Below are 16632 nucleotides of genomic sequence, written 5' to 3'. Positions count from 1 at the left end.
TTGAATGTAAAGGCAGATTTAAGTAAGGCATCTGAGTCTAAAGACACTATGAGTAAGCCACAAGCAGCTCTACCAAACAGCCCTAAAACACGAAGGGCAGAAGGATCGGAAAGAAATGATGACAGTATAATCCCTCATAGCTACCCGTAAAAGCCCTGTATTCCCATATCTGTCTCAGCAGTTGTAGGTACAGACAAGTGTCACAAACTGCAATAGCAATAAACTTGCACATCTGCTGCACCTCTCTGCTTCCTGGACAGTTAGTTATTTGAAAAGTACATCATTCCAGCAAATGGTTTGCCTCTTGTAAGCTTAGTATGAGTTCCTCCTTTTTCTACTCCCATTGGAAAACTTAATCACATTTATAAAGTGTACTCCTGGCATTCAGCAACTTAGTTCACCTCTTACAGCTATGTGATGACTTTTTAAGGACCTTTATCAGGCAATTTAGAGCTATTCTTTAGTATCATATCCAATTCCCCTATGCCATGTGAACAGCAAATGATGTACTGTCATATAAGACATTTTGTTTCCTTGACCTTGTTTTCCTTGCCTAACTCACAAACTGAATTTCTCCATGAGAATCAGCACATACCTGCCACCACCTCTTTCTCTAGAGTTACTTCTGTTTTTTAAATCCAACAGTGCACTCCCACTCAGAGGTGAAGAACTGTGGATTCTCACTGGCACTTATAACCAGGCAGGCATACTGCAAGTAGAGTAAATGCAGATCCCAGTTCTGAATATGTTAGTCCTTAAATATGTTAAACATTATTTTAAAGTCCCATGTCTTCATTAGCCTATCAGCCTGAACATGCTAAGTGATGGCCCAGAATCACCTCAACTCAGACTTTTTTCCCTAAAAGCATCAAGGAAGATATGACATAAATTTAGCTCTTTCATCTCTGGGACTGTCAAGTTACCCTGCAGAAGTCTGGTACAGCATCCATGACCGCCTCTTGTCTCTGAATATCTAACAGCAAAATCTATAGGCACCATAATTGAGGTACGTTTGTTACAAGCATCCTAGGAAGGGATATGAACATGCATCTCAGAATTACTTGTAGGAAACAAACTTTGACTGATGTACTAAAAAGGGCTCAGCAGACGTTACCTCAGCCCCTGTACCCTGATACCACTGGACACTCTTCCTGCCCAACTCTGCTGTGATCATACAGTATTTCCCCCCTTTGTTTGTTCTTAGTAACCACTGCTGTTCACACAAGTGGAACTGACACACAAGAAGTAAGCAGGCAGCTTTTCCCCTTTTTGACTCAAGCATACTCTTGGCCCTATAACCATGAGAGCAGACACTTCCTATATGGGTTTTTACTAAGTTAACTCTTTGTGGGTCCTTCTGTTTCTGAGGCAGCTTCCTCCTATCTGACCTAGTGGTATTAAATCACAGGTTGCTATGACCTCTCTGCTTGGGTCAACGGATTTACCTAAATTCCATTTCTTGGGATCCTGTCTGTGCCAACTCTCCATAATCTCACCTACTTTCTCCTCAGTTTTACTGTAACTCAGATTGCTCTCTAAATGTCCACCTATGAATGATGAATAAATCATTACCCTTCCAATCAACAAATCACATTTTTTTAGGGTGTAGAGACATATGTAATTCAAAGAATTGCTATAAACTTTCCAAGTCATACAGGTACTGGTATGTATACTCCATTTTTTGAGGAAATTCTCCCATAATGGTTGCAACTTCAATAGCCATCACACTCTTACTCGTTTGTATACACCAAGCTTTTCTCTGTAAACATCAGACTATACATCCTGAAGGTTTCTGAAGAATCTGTAATCTTTCTGAAGTTAAAAAGATCTATTCATTTAACTATAAGCCTTATTGACTTTTGGACCCATTAAATGTTCGACCCATTAAACGTCAGATGGAGACTATCTGAAGGGCAAATTTGAGTCTTCTCAGGAGATCAGTACTGTGAGCATCCAAAATTCAAATAACATACATGCCATAATGCTTGCTGCAGTGAAGTTCCTTGCCATGGCTTTCCACCCTGGGTGCTGAGAGGGACAGAACTGCCCTCCTTACACTAAACCTCCACCTAGAAGGGACTGCATACTGGGACCCTGACGAGCATACTGGGACCCTGTCGAGCGCTGGAATTTCAGGCTGAACCCAGGAATTTCAGACTGAACACTCTTCCTGAGCTGGCTGAACAGCTACACCCTGGTTAACCTCCCAGGGGTTAAAGCTTTATCTTTGCATAGTTCTGTAATATTCCCCTTTGGGGAATGGCTATACTCCCTTTCTCTTACTGTTTTCTTTGACTCAGTTTGCTTGCTTCTATGGCTGAAACACTAATTCAAACTGCTAACGTTACATTCAGTCCACTGTCTGCTAGCCAAATATTATGAGATATGGAAAGTTTTACTCAGCAGTCTCATTTCCAGTCCCTCAAGTTCCCCTTGAAGCTTCTAGGCACTGCTGCTTTCTTAAGTGCATGTCTCTGTGTCCCGGTGAATGTGAAGATCAGCCCTTTGGGATCCAGCACCATCTAGTGAGGCAAACTAGCTCAGATCTTCATAGGGACTTGAAACAGATTCCACCAGCAGTACTCACAGTTGGCACAAGCCACCCTTCACAAGAGGCCAGTGTTTATCTGTCATCTGGAATCCACCACAGGAAGCTCTTTGGTTAGCGTGGCAAAGCACAGGCAAAATCTTTAAATGTTGCAGTAACTGATCTCCAAGCCAAGTTCTCATATTTAAGTTGTCTTGTAAAATTTGTATCTGTACCCAGTGATTTCTAAATTCCAGCATCAGGACCTTTGTGCCATGTCTTTTCATTGCAGGCTTCGCTTTCTACTGCGTCCACAGAAATCTGAGGAACCCGCTCCCTCTTGCACTCAGCCGTTTGCTCCCACCTAAAAGCATAGCCGTTGTTGCTGGAATTAACTCCACACATCCAAATCGCCTGTAGTGATTCCTGCTAACACCTCTCCATAGTCACACAATGCCTGTTGGGCCATGGATCTGCACAACTCCCAGCAGGTAACAATAGAAAACCAGTGTCAGACACATTAGTCATAAATGAATTAAAATTTTTGCATATTCCCCATAGTATCTAAATGATTCCCACATTTCTCTGGCCTGGCTAACACAATATTTTCTGGTTCCCATCATCCAGCATGCTGATGCTGCATCTCACCAGTTCTTCAAAGGATAGTTCCTTTACTGTCATCTATGAATTACCTGGATGCACTGTTCAGGTACTTCTTTGCTTTACCGCTCCCTATTGATCCTTTTCCATTCAGTGTTAAGAAATTGCCTTGAACTAGCCCTGGCTGTCAGGATTCCCTGTTCACTCAACAACATTTCTAAGCTTTCATTTTCACATTTTCAATTAACCCTTATGCTCATCATGATGATGAACATGGCAACATAGCCAATTTCCTTCACATCCCTCCAAAACCCCTTTACCATAACGCCTATAAAGAACTTGAAAACACAGGTTGCTATGACCACCTCCTAGAACATTGATAAATAAGGCCTGGTTGTTTCCTAGTTTGCCAATTTTTTTTTAATAGATACAACCGGTTAGAGGATTAGCCCACTTCTTTTATCTGTAGTCGTGCAGTAGGCTGGCTCAGTGATGCAATCAGTAAGTTCAAAACGACATGCCTGGTGAAGTATGCTATTGAAAACCCGTCCCATAAGGTATCTCCTGGCCTTGTCCCAGCTTCCTCCAGCAGCCTTCGCACAGCAAACAACCTCGATACTGCAACTCCTTTTGCTAGCAACAGCCCCAGCCGCTGCCATGGTGCAGGGTGCCCCTGAAGCTTCTTCAACTGCCTCTTGGCAGCATGTAGCCTCAGAGAGAGGGAACGGCCCTTCCGCGGGTGCCAGGACCCCCGGCTCGTACCCTTCCGGCTGTGCGAGACCCCTCGCTCGCCCCGCGGGGGCTGCAACCCGACCCCCAACCCGAAGACCCCTTCTCCGGGGGAAGAGGGCAGATTTCACCCCTCCGCCGCCCCTCCTGGAGCGGGGGGGGGGTTCAGCGGGGAGCTGTCACCGCCGCAACCGTGCCCCCGGGCCCCCTCGGCCGCCACCGCCCCTGCGCTCTCCGCGGGGCCGTTGCCTGGCGACACCGGCGCGTTCCCGTCGCGGCCGGGCCGGAGCATGGCGGAGCCCGCCGGGCCGCCTCTCCCCGCCTCGGTCCCGCAGCCCCCGCCGGCCGATTTCTTCGGGGCCATGGCCCCGGGCAACCCGGTGGTAGACAGCTTCGAAGCCGAGCTGCGGGACGTCCTGGGTTTCCTGCGGCGGCTGAGAGGCGCGGGGGAGGCCAGGCCGCAGCAGCACGACCTGCACCGCCGCGGGTAGGGGCTGCGCCGCCGACCCCTTGTCGTCCCCGCGTCGCCACCCGCTCCGGGAGCCACTTGCCCTCCCCCCCTGCCCCTGCCTCACCCTGCCCCCCCCCCCCCCCTTCCTCTACCGCTCCCCTCGTTCTTTGCCCCTTCCCCTCGGCCGCCCCACGGGGGCTTCCCGCTCCGCCTGCCCGCGGCTCCCGGCCTGCGCTTCCCGGCCCGCCGGACACCGCCGCGGCGCCCTCCTCGCCCGTTCCCGCCTTCCCGGCTGCCCCCTCACGCCGCGTCCCACAGGCCAGGGAGCCCCTTCCCTCCCGCTGCCTCTGGCCAGGGAGCTAGCCAGGAGGTGGTTCACCTGGGTCAGCTTCTCCAGCAGTGTGCCAAAACACCAGCAATCCGTTTTCCCCCCTTTTTTTTTTAAAAAAATAAAAAAAAATTAAACCCCCTCCAGAATCTGAACACTTGCTTTTTCAGCACTTCCTAGAAGTTAATGCTTGAAGGAGAAAGCACACGGTGTTGGCAGCAACCACGGTTGGCTGTACTGTCAGAGCTGCCTGAGCTTTCTGGTAGGAAAATCCCTTCACAGTGTTGCAGCAACTGGCAGCCCACCCGCATGTGCTACTGCGTGCGAGGGTGAATACTTGTGGGCACATACGTGCCCTTAAAAGATGCGCTCACAGCAGGGCTGCATGAGGATAACACCACACAGCTCTTTTTGTGCATATGTCTGTGTCTACGTTGCTATATTTTTATAGAGATGCAGGCTGAGCATATGGCAAGTATAATTGTGCATATTTGTTTGCTCGCATACATGCATATCTGTGGGTATGCATAAATCTAGATTTTGTAATGCAGTTAAGATAGAGCAACTGGAATCGGTGTATGATTCATACTCCATGCATATGTCTTGTATAGACTGTGCATTTCTCATGTAGCTGTTCCTGTTGCATTTAGGTACACCATGAGATAAGGGTTCAACTGCTTCTTTTAAGGTTGATTTTCTGTGTTATTACCTGAGCAGTGATCTATTCTAAATGTACGGGTCTTTAACATAAAAAATGAAAGTTTCCCAGGTTATCAAAATTTCATTCAAAACCATCACAGGAGTTAGGTTACAGAGTGGTTAACTTATCACTTAGGTGCAGCTTCTACCCTTACATATTTCACCCAGTACTTTCCTGGATGTAGTCCACAAATGACCCTTCTGTAAAGGAGCTGTATATACTTTCAGGAGGTACTCAGATCCTGCAGCCTGGCATTTGTCTGCGCTGGAGATCTTTATTTTTCTAAGCTATCTCGCTTTCTAATTTGTTTATGTGGCATGTTCATTGTCAGGTCTAGGCCTAGATCTGTCATGCCTGTATCAGTCTCCAGGCTTTTGCCTCTAGAGTTTTGAATCTCAGTATGTTGGCTTTTTATATTGCTTCAGCAGCTGATTTCACTGCTTTGCTATTTTTAAGCTTTTCTGTAGCTTCAGACCTTTTTTGCTTTAGCTGATCTGTATTCTTACTTCGAAAGTTATCCCCTCTAGGGATCTAGCTGCTTCAGACACTACCAAAATTGCTGATAAACACATTAATTATATCTTCTACACATTCATTGTATCTTAGAATCATGGAATGTTTGGGGTTGGAAGGGACCTTAAAGATCATCTAGTTCCAACCCCCATCTTCTGGTTGGGAGTTGGACATGCTGAATCTGATCTGCATGCCAAGTGATCAATTTTTTTGAACGTGTCTCCAAACTTTTCTTTACCCTCTGGAATATTTTGACCTGGGTAGGCTCTGTCTTATTCAAACTTGTATTGTGTAGATGTGAACCATGTCCTCACATAACTTGGTTGGCATGAGATCATTTTCTCATCCAAAGAATTCTGCAGTGTTCATCATGGAGATGAGTGCTAACGCTACCTGGGTCTTGATCCCAGAAGTCACTGGTAGTGATGATCCATACCAAAACTCCAGGGTATTGAGAATGTACAACATGAAGCTCCAAGTAGCTCTGCATCCTCTGGTGTTCTTCATTTGTATAGGGGCAGTACAAAGGTAGAAGACTGGAATTCTGATTATTAGCATACGTTCAGGCAGCTAGCAAAGTCATGAGTATTTATTTGTGATTGTGAAATTTCAGGGTTGTTTCTCCCTCTTGTGGTTTGATAACTCAAAATTAGAGTGTGTGCTGCCTGCAGAACCAGCTTTAGTCTAGTTGTTCCTAAGAATTTCTGAAGGCAATGGCTACTACAGATGCTTTCCTAAATGCTCTAAAGACTCCTTGCTGTGTCATTTGTCAAGCTACTTTTCCTGAGATGGGTTGAGATCAAAGTGTTCTTCTTATTTGGGGAGCAAGAAAACCAGCTTCCACATGGCAAGTATGTTCAGTTTAGAAAAATAAAATAGTCTGCTTTATTCTTCCAATGCTGTCAGCCTTTGGTGTTGATAAATCAACAGGCTGTAATCTAGGCACTTACAATGTTCTAATGTAAGAAAAAAAATTACTGAGGACCTGCCCTGTACTGGAATCATGAATCTTTTCAATCAGAAGAAGTAGCAATCAAAAGTATTTTCCCCTCAACTAAATGAGAAGTTGTTTTAGCCCATTTCTCTTGGCAATGGGGCCATCAAAGGATTACCTTGAGCTACTGATTTTATCTCGTGTTGTGTGGCTTAGCCATCCTTAGTTAGTAAGACATCTTTTGATCAGTATCAGAGAATCCTTTCTACCTGTAGTAAAGACTTTTGGCCCAGAAGTATAGCTATGCGGGCCTTACCCTGTGCATACTATTATGGGTTGACCTTAGGGAAATTTTTTTTATTATTCACAGAGTGGTTGGAAATAAAGAAACTCCACCTCTGAGCTCCAACAGCCCAGTATTTTTTTTAAGAATCCACTTGTGTAACTTGTTGTTCTGGTGTCCTACAGCCTGTTTAAAGGAAAGGCTGATGAGCTGTTTGGGAAGTGTCTCACTCTCCTCCTTTTGTCTGTCAAAGAAACATTCCTGTGTCATGAACTCACTTGTAGTCATGGCATTGTAGAGTTTACCTTAATCTTCCCATTGAAGTTGAAAATCTAGTCAGATTTGTCACTGCTTTACTAAACTAGTTTATTACAGATTTGTTACTTGTTTATTACATCTAGAATCTCATGTATTAATATGAGCATTCAAAACAAAAAATGAAGATGACCTTCACTGGGGACTTTCCAGCTGATCAGTCTTAAAGAAGTTTATTAGTCTCACCTCCCAGAGCTTTATCCACAGTCATTCTTACTATCAGTTACTTTACAGCTTTACAATCTGATAATTACCTTTTTTTTTCCCTTCTTTCTTCCTCCCCCCCCGAGTAGTATCCGTCACACCTCTTGTACTCTGCAAGTCTTTTCCTAAGCTTCTTCCTTTGATAGTCCAAGGGAATGCTGCACAGATGCCTGACAGATTCCTTCGCTTTGGAGACTCTTTGTAGATTTACCCTTACTAACTGGAGTTGGATACTTCTCTCAGTATAAGAAGGCAGTAGCCACTCAGGCTGTTAATTGCTTATGGATGGACAAGCAGGGACTCATTCCCAATTTGGAAGGTGCTGTTCATTGAACTGGGCTATGGTTTCCTTTAAAAACATAATGCCTTAGAACATTTCACTCAGACTGTTGCTTTTGGCCTAGTTTGTGCTGTTACTGCATTTTTGCTTTACGATACACCTCTAGAATGTCCTACTTATTTCTTTGCCGCTTACTTTCAAGATCTGAGAATTGTGCTGAGATGACACTTTTAGAAAAAAAGGATTATGATTGTTGTAATTCTTTGGCGTAAAAATCATTTTGGCAGGTTTCTCATACAGCCATCTCTTTCACCTTGAAATGTGAAGATGGCTCTCAGCTTTCTGTGTGGAAAAAATGATGTTACTTATTGTGCTTTTTTTAATTGCAAGTTTTCTTATAAACTGAAATGAAGAGCTGTCTGGGAGACTGTGAGAATGGATTCCAAGTTTCTGAATGTCAGACAACAGTTTAAGAAAGTGTCTTGCATTCTAGTCTACCATCACTGTTTTAAGAGATTGAAAAGTTCCAGCTACCTCACACCAGTAAGCATAGGGTTTACTTGTGAGAATTCAGCTAGAAGGTGATTTCTGAACATTAATTCCTTTCTCTTTAGTTGTTTTCCTTCCTCATAAATTGCTACGTATGAATAATTTAGCTGTTGTGGTTTCACAAGGCACTCTTTGCTGAGGTTTCTGTACAAGTGATTTGTTAAGAGAATAAATGTAAGAGATGCCTGGCACTGTGAACACTGTCAATAATATTAATAATTAGGTAACAGGATTCTTTTCTGAAAAATCCCTGTGCTTATTATCAGTCTGTCTGATCAATTACTGTTTTCCAGTTTGAATATAGCTTTCTTAAAGAAGTCTAGGGTGGGATGGTTGTACACATGAGGGCACTAACCTATCAAAGAGCAGTCAGTAGGGACTATAATACTGGTGTGATGTAGTCAGTTCCTCTGTAGAGGAGGCAAACTGCTTAGAGCCAGTTACCGTTTATGGGAGGCTTGCTGGTTCAGCCAAATAAGTCATTTGTAACACAAAGTGATCCTTGATGACAACTGTGACTAGAATAACAGACAAAGGCAACAGAAGGGCATTGCAACTATTGCCATAAAATCCTTTCTGTTTTAATGAATGTGTCATTTGCTTCTCTCTGAATCCTACCCTTTATAATTTAAAATTCCTGAACATTTCATGCCAAATGTAGTTCATACTAGAGGCTTTTTAATGACTTTCTTCTTTTGTGATTCATGGTATATATAGCTCTATATACCATAGCTCTACATACTCTATAGCTCTATGGTTTATTCCATAGCTACCAGTTCCCAAGTTTGCTGCTACCAGACATGCATTGTTATTTTGGGATCTTTTTTCCGGCTCTTAGCATTTGTAGTTTCCAGTCCAACAATTGCTGTGAGCTGTAATTCATTGAGTTTCTTTAAAATATCAAATTATTTCTTCAAACAGAACCTCTGAAATACTAGCTGAAAGGTGGGACAAATTTTCCCGTTGTGACCATGTTTGAACAATGCAAGGGGATTAATACTAAGACATTTTAATAAGAATTTATACAGGAGAAAGTTCATCCTATTATAAATGCATGATAAATACTGGTGACAGAAATGAAACCCAGAAATGGTCTTGGCTGCCTGTTAAATCCAGTTTTAATGATCACTTGTTTTGAAATATGTAGAGGTTCAAATAGATTTGGAAGAAAGGAGTTTTCACAATTTGAAGTTTTCCTGATTTGTTTACTTGTTATGACAGGTCTACTGCCAGTTTAATCTGAAACCTTTTCTCCTGTATCTTTTTTAGAGCAAATACTTTGTTTAATATTTGGATCAAATATAAACCTCGACTCCCAGAGTGGTATTACAATGAAAAACTACTGAAAGTTGGTGATTCCCTTGCTCAGATCAAAGTAAGTCATATGAAAACAGAAAAGGCTCAATCACAGTCTTTGTTTCATTATGTTTCTGTGCTACTTTAATTTTTAATCACATTTTACTGGAAGCTATTTAGAAAGTAGGAAAAACTTTTACAAAATAATTCCAGTGAGAGTTGGTGATTTGTATCTCTTGCTTATTATTGTAAAATTGCCCTGATTTTTTGATATGTTTTCTATATCTGTATTTTCTATGCATCCTTTTTAAACACCCCAAAATCTTTCTTTAATATTTGTTTGATGTTTCAGCACGGTAGAGTGCAATATCTGTCTGTGCCTATAGATGCTACTTAAGTATAAATTGAGTGATAGAGCAGTGGTGGTTTGTTCTACTGAAATGTCAACTCAGTGCTCAGTTAACCAAATATGAAAGTAAAAAATTGTCAAGAGGGGAATGGAGAACAAAAATTGGAGTGTAATTACACATTATACCACTATATGTTTCGATGATGCTCCTGCATCTTGAATGTGCACTTCCGGACTCCTCAAAAAAGGTAAATCACAACTAAAAAAGATTCAGGAGCTAGATTGTTGAAGACTTTGAGAGTATTTGAGGGATGTTTCACTACATGATAACTCTATTTTTATACTCTTACCTAGTCACCTGTTACTGACTACTGCTGGTGATGGGATACCAGGCTAGTAACTATTGTTCTGACTCAGTAAGGCTGGTTTTGTGTTATATTCTTACATAATATTTGTCCTTTTGTCTGCTGAGAAAAAAGCCCTCAAAGGTGTGCCACTTATTACCTCCATGATATTTGTGTTAGAAGATCATGTTGTAAAATCTGGAGCTTTCAAGGGTAATTACTAAACAACGCTCAGAAGCAGCTCAAAGATGTGCAGTTGAAAGCTAGTTGCAAGTCATTCCTTTTAGGATTGAAGAAGGGTGTGTGGTCCTGAGTGATACAGTTATGAAGCAGGAATACTGAAGGATTACAGAATTACATGTTGATTTATGATAAAGGTTCAGTACTTGAAAAGTTGCTCGAGAGAATACACTTAAAGTTTGTAGAGAATTAGCATAATTTAGAGTAAGGGACAGCTTCTAAATAGAAGCTATCTGCTTAGTGTGATTCTGTGTTTGTAATGATCTGTCAGTGGGTTTTTCTACTTTTTGTCATGAATATATTAGGATATATTTCTTTGGTCAATAATACTTTCCTAGCTTAAAACTCTGGCTCTTTAGTCTGTCTGTGTTATGAGACAGTCAAGTATATATTTTAACTATGTCCTTCAGTCTTTCAGGCCTATTTCAGACACAGATTTTTAATATTAGTCTTCTATATAGTTGATTGTAATAGAAAAATTACATTTATAGCACAAAAGTTAGTGAAAGTCTATAATTTATTAGTAGAATTCTTCCATGATTTTGGAAAGGTTTCTGTAACTTCTACCTAATTTTTGAACATAATGGAAATAAAAAATTAAAAAAACAAGCTTGTATTTTTTTCAGAATGGGAGTATTAAATTTTAATTCTGCCTCACCCTGGAAAGAAAAACAGATAACCGACATTGTGTTTAAACTGAAAATAATTTTTAAAAACAGTCTATTGATTTTTGCATTAGGAAAGAAGTTAAATGCCGATTGTCATCTGTATTCACCCTTTTTCATTCTCTGCAGCATATGACACTATTAGATTCCCTCTTTTCCCCTAGAAAGGAAGAGGGAATAATTGGAAATGTATCAAGATAGTTGAGGGGCCATCTTTTGGTGGAATTCAGATTCAGTGAAACTGTTCTTCCACTATTATGTCCTTTGCTTATGGAATCCAGCAGGGATAAATGCTGTTTATGCTATTTATGGAAAGCGTATATATGTGGCTACTAGGTGAGCTTTCATGGCAAAGGTATGAGTATCATGCAGATGTTATGATCCTTCACTGCATCTGCCCTAAAGAATTCCACAGAAGCGGCCTGCCTCCTGAATAAACAACAGCAAGCTGAAGCTGAACTTAAGCAGCACTCAACACTCACTGGTAGGTTGAAGAAGGCATATAGAAGAGTCCATAACTGTGGAGCCATTATAAATTGAAGGTGTAGGCTCATGGTGTAGGTTTAGGAATACTTAGAGCAATTCTTAAGCTTGAATGACTGCTTTTGTTAATAGCCCCTTCACTGCGTAGACAATTCCACTCATGTTTTCTTCATGTTTTCCTCAATTTTTCATAGCTTCTGGGCCCTAGGAACTGCTTGGAATATTACATGAAGCTTTTAGTGCTTGGGAACTGCTGCTCTCACAGTGTACTTAGTAAGGTTATTTCAAACGCAGCAAACCCTGCTCTCTGTGCTATACATTGGCCTCCTATACCACAACTCAAATGTAGTAATTTTGTTCTTATGTTCAAGGTGCTTAATGACCTGGCCCTAGGTTGCCTAAAAATAATCTAGAATTCTGAGTAAAGACTTCTGCTTGCAACTTCAATCCTCTAGTGTAATGTGGTTTTCTACAGTAAAGGTGAAGTTATCAGTGTTGTTGAAAAACTTGTTTTGCTGGTCAGCCTAAAACTTTGAAACGAGCTCTCTTGGGAACTCTTATTTTTAAGTGCATTTCCTTGACTTTACAAACTTAGTAACGGAGAACGGAGAAGAAAAAAGAAAGAAAAAACGTGAGATAGTTGTTAGTTACCAATTTTTATGCATTACTGGAAAGGTGAATGTGGTGTAACACCAAGTTCTGTGAAAGGTGGGGTACAGCCTATTCTGTAAGTATCCCTCTTGAGTCCTAGTTGAAAACTACTGGTGATTATTTTAAATTTTAATCCACCTTTATGTTAAATAATACTTAATGATATGTAGTCTTTAAAAATGAATTATTGAATATAAGTAGTTAATGGATAAGCACTGACTTAACTTTCCGTCCTCCAGCTATTTTTTTAATGCCTTCACACTTTAGATTCCTTCCTATTATACAGCTGCAATGTGACTTTTAGGGCACACCTAAATTCATTATGTCATATATCTTGAAATTAGTTAGCCCATTAGTCATCACACTGATCAGTACTGACTCATTTCTTTCCCCTCCCTCTCTGCCTGTATCTGCCTGTTATCTCTGGTCATATACTTTATATTCCATATTTTTTTATATTACATATATTTTAAACTGTTTGGAAGAAAAGTTACCTTTTTGTCATGTATCAGTAACTAGCTTAATAGTATTCTGATCCATGACTTCGGATTCAAAGAGTTATCACAGCCTGAATCTATGCATTAGATTACACAAGTGACCAACCGGCCATAGCTGTTCATGGAAAGTGAAAGTTTCTGTGTATGGCTGCTGCTTTCACACAGGAAAGGGGATGATAGGCCCATGTAAGTCAGACTCCTCAGATGATTAAAAATTACCGTGGTGGTAGGAATTTGTATTGAAAAAAGTGAATGCAAAGAAATACTTTAGAGTTTTCTGTGGTTAAACATTAAAGGATCATTTTTAGAAATACAAATTAGTTACTTTTTCCCCAGTATTTATCATGAGCTCTGTGTGTGTGTGCTAGAATTAGTGAAGTTTGTAGTAAACCTCTAAATCTTTGCTGCAGGAAGTGGTGGAGGTGATTCAGTAAATGGCACTTCCACATCTGAGTCAGAGCTGAACCATAGTCTCAGCATGATGTTAGAGTGGTTTATCATGCTGCTGGGCAGCTCTATTTTCAATGAGACATAAAGCTCAACATCCTGTTTGTTAACAGTTCTTAAAGACCCAGCGGCAATTTCTGGTCTATTAATGATGACTTCTAGGCCATATGTAAATTCCAGTGGTCACTTGTTTCGTTCTTTTTTTAGTGCATCTTATTCTTTCTCTTCTCTTCCTCTCTGCTTTTCTAAAAATAGGACTTTGACATCAGGGAAATGGGAGAGAGAAGTGATAACGTCTGTGTATTGTTTATGAAGTTCTACATTATGAAGTACTTTTCTCAGAAGTGTAGTATCATTATTATTATTGTTGCAAAGCTGCAGGACATTTCAGGAACCCTTTGAGTTTATTACATTAGCCCAGAGAGCAATTGTTCTCTGATATGTCATATTTATGATTAAAATAAACAGAACCTCCCAAACCACAAGCTCTTCTTTTAAGTACTTCAACCTTTCATATGCTGAGTGTTCACATTAGAACTTACATTGCTGAATGTTTCTATGAAACTTTAGTGTTTTACTTCCAGATGCTCTTTCACACTGATACTTTTTTACATAAAGATGATAAAAAATAGCATGTTTTATAGAAATAGAAATGTAATATATAAACTATAAAAAGTACATATTATTCATTCTTCAGGAATATAAATTGGCACTTCTACAGTGCTATGGAAGATACCTTCAACAGTTCGTTTCTGTAAACCTTGACAATGTCATAGATGATGTGCATCAATTTAAAGCCACCTTTTTTCCAAATGGTTTCAGAGACAAAAATGCAGCACTTACGGTAGGTTGGTTTTGGTGTTGGTTTTTTTTTTTTTTTTGTCAAAGACATTCACAGATTCAGAATAAGTAGCCTATTTTATCCTCCTTAAATGCACTTAATATTAAATGAATATTACTATTAACTAATCTTTAATAGTTGGTCAATACAGATTGTATTGAGATTTAGTAGTCCTACCTATAATATGAACATCCAGAGTTGGTGTACATTTTTAAGAGGCTATAAATGCTTATGCTTTTGTAACACAACCACTATCAACTTAATGTTAAAAAGGCAATTTTCTCTGAATGGGTTATTCTGTAACTGTCTACAGCAGGTTTTCTTCTGAAATAGTTGCTATTAGCCACTGTCAGAATCAGGATATAGGCAAAATTTGGTAACTGTCTTGCAATTGTTGCAGAAATTTCTGTACAGTGTGATCTAAGAACTGGCAGAGTGCAAGAGAATTAAAACATTGTACTGTAATTTGTACCATAAATGTGCAAAAATATGACATGTAAAAAAAGCTCATCACATAGTAAAAAAGCAGCATTGCTTTACTATTGATAACTTATGAACAAAAGAGGCGGAGTGCTGAATGGTTTTGTAAGTAAGTGCTCTAAGCTCTGGGAAGGTGAGTGACCTCAAGAGTATGTTGGCATCCTTTTCTGTTAATTGCTTGTCAAGGTAGAGGCTTGCAATTTATCGTTTGTTATCCATGGAAGAAAGTGTTTCAGTAGGTATAGGAGGAATGCTAAAAACATGTTTGATTTTACCTTAAGTAGTTCTTTGCTGAGAAGCAGCTGAGAAGCGGTATTTTCAGTACATGGTGGATCTTTCAAAATAAACTCATGCAAATTATTCAGTGATCAAGAACAACAAAAGGAAACCATAGGCATCTCCTGTGTATTGAGCTAATCAAATTCATATTTCTCTGGTCAGAGTTAGGTTGTAAATAGGTGTTTAGTGAGGAGAAAAAAGCAGTTGCTTAAAAGCTAGAAGCAGATGTCATGATAGAAGAGATACTGTTTATATTATTTTTTTGTTTTTCAAACATAGTTCAGCTTCCTGAGAGAACATGATCAAAGACTATGTTAATCCATTTTATTTTGGTATTTAAAAAATGCTTTGTGAATAAATCTGAAGTTCCAGAGATGGTTTCTGCTGTTTTCTATGTCTGCCTAGACCTTGAACCAATCCTAGTGCCAGATATTATCATGGATCTGTACTAAAATGCCTGTTCTATAACTTGGCCTTTAGACACTGGGATATCCCTAAATTTTCAGATATAGAAAATTATTATTCAGAAATGGATAATGATAATGTCTCAAATGATTAAGTCTAAAGGCTTTATATGTAAATTTTTTTGCCAGGTTTCTGCAGCTAGTTTTTATTTTTTAATGTAACACTAAGGAAATAGAAATGGAGTTCTGGGGTTTGAAACTTCTGGTTTCAGTGAATTACCTAAAAAACCCCCCCCAAAATTCAAATATTATCAGGTTAGTAGGCTTCTGAGAGGTTGATAGGTACTGACTGGCCATGCCCCATTTAGCTCATTTTCTCGCGTTAGTTTGTTCAGATGATACTGTACTCCAGACAAGACTGAGATCACATTATCATAGAATCGTAGAATGGTTTGGGTTGGACCCTAAAGATCATCTAGTTCCAACCCCCCTGCCATGGGCAGGGACACCTTCCACTGGATCAGGTTGCTCAAAGCCCTGTCCAACCTGGCCTTGAACACTTCCAGGGAGGGGGCAGCCACAGCTTCTCTGGGCAACCTGTTCCAGTGATGCACCACCCTCTCAGTAAAGAAATTCTTCCTTACATCTAATCTAAATCTACCCTCTTTCAGTTTAAAACCGTTACCTCTCATTCTATCACTACACTCCCTAATAAAGAGTCCCTCCCCATCTTTCCCATAGGCCCCCTTTAGGTACTGGAAGGCTGCTATAAGGTCTCCCCAGAGCCTTCTCTTCTCTAGGCTGAACAACCCCAACTCTCTCAGCCTGTCCTCATAAGGGAGGTGCTCCAGCCCCCTGATCATCTTCATGGCCTTTCTCTGGAACTGCTCAAGCAGGTCCATGTCCTTATACTGGTGGCCCCAGAGCTGAACACAGCACTGCAGGTGGGGTCTCAGGAGAGAGGAGCAGAGAGGAAGAATCACCTCCCTCAACCTGCTGATCATGCATCTTTTGATGCAGTCCTGTGAGCACACCTTGCTGGCTCATAGTCAGTTTTTCATAATAACCCCAAGTCCTTCTCCACAAGGCTGCTTTCAATCCACTCATCTCCCAGGCTGTATTTGTGCTTGGGATTGCCTTGGCCCATGTGCAGGACCTTGCACTTGGCCTTGTTGAACTTCATGAGGTTTGCATGGGCCCACCTCTCAAGCCTGTCCAGGTCCCTCTGGATGGCATCCCTTCC

General features: G+C 40.7%; 1 protein-coding gene across 1 annotated transcript in view; it reads left to right on the top strand.

The window, feature by feature from the left end:
• Window positions 1-4144: 4144 nt before the first annotated feature.
• Window positions 4145-16632, top strand: part of CFAP54 (cilia and flagella associated protein 54) — a 127163-nt gene continuing 114675 nt past the window's right edge. The window contains exons 1-3 of the mRNA XM_074825411.1: window positions 4145-4343; window positions 9683-9788; window positions 14083-14229. Of these exons, the coding sequence (XP_074681512.1) occupies window positions 4147-4343; window positions 9683-9788; window positions 14083-14229 (450 nt within the window). The 5' untranslated portion in view covers window positions 4145-4146. The remainder of the gene's footprint in view (window positions 4344-9682; window positions 9789-14082; window positions 14230-16632) is intronic.

This window comes from Strix aluco, chromosome 5, assembly GCF_031877795.1.
Source record: "Strix aluco isolate bStrAlu1 chromosome 5, bStrAlu1.hap1, whole genome shotgun sequence".
Taxonomy (NCBI): domain Eukaryota; kingdom Metazoa; phylum Chordata; class Aves; order Strigiformes; family Strigidae; genus Strix; species Strix aluco.
Note: the sequence above shows the minus strand (reverse complement) of the source record. Positions and strands in the feature narration are given on the sequence as shown.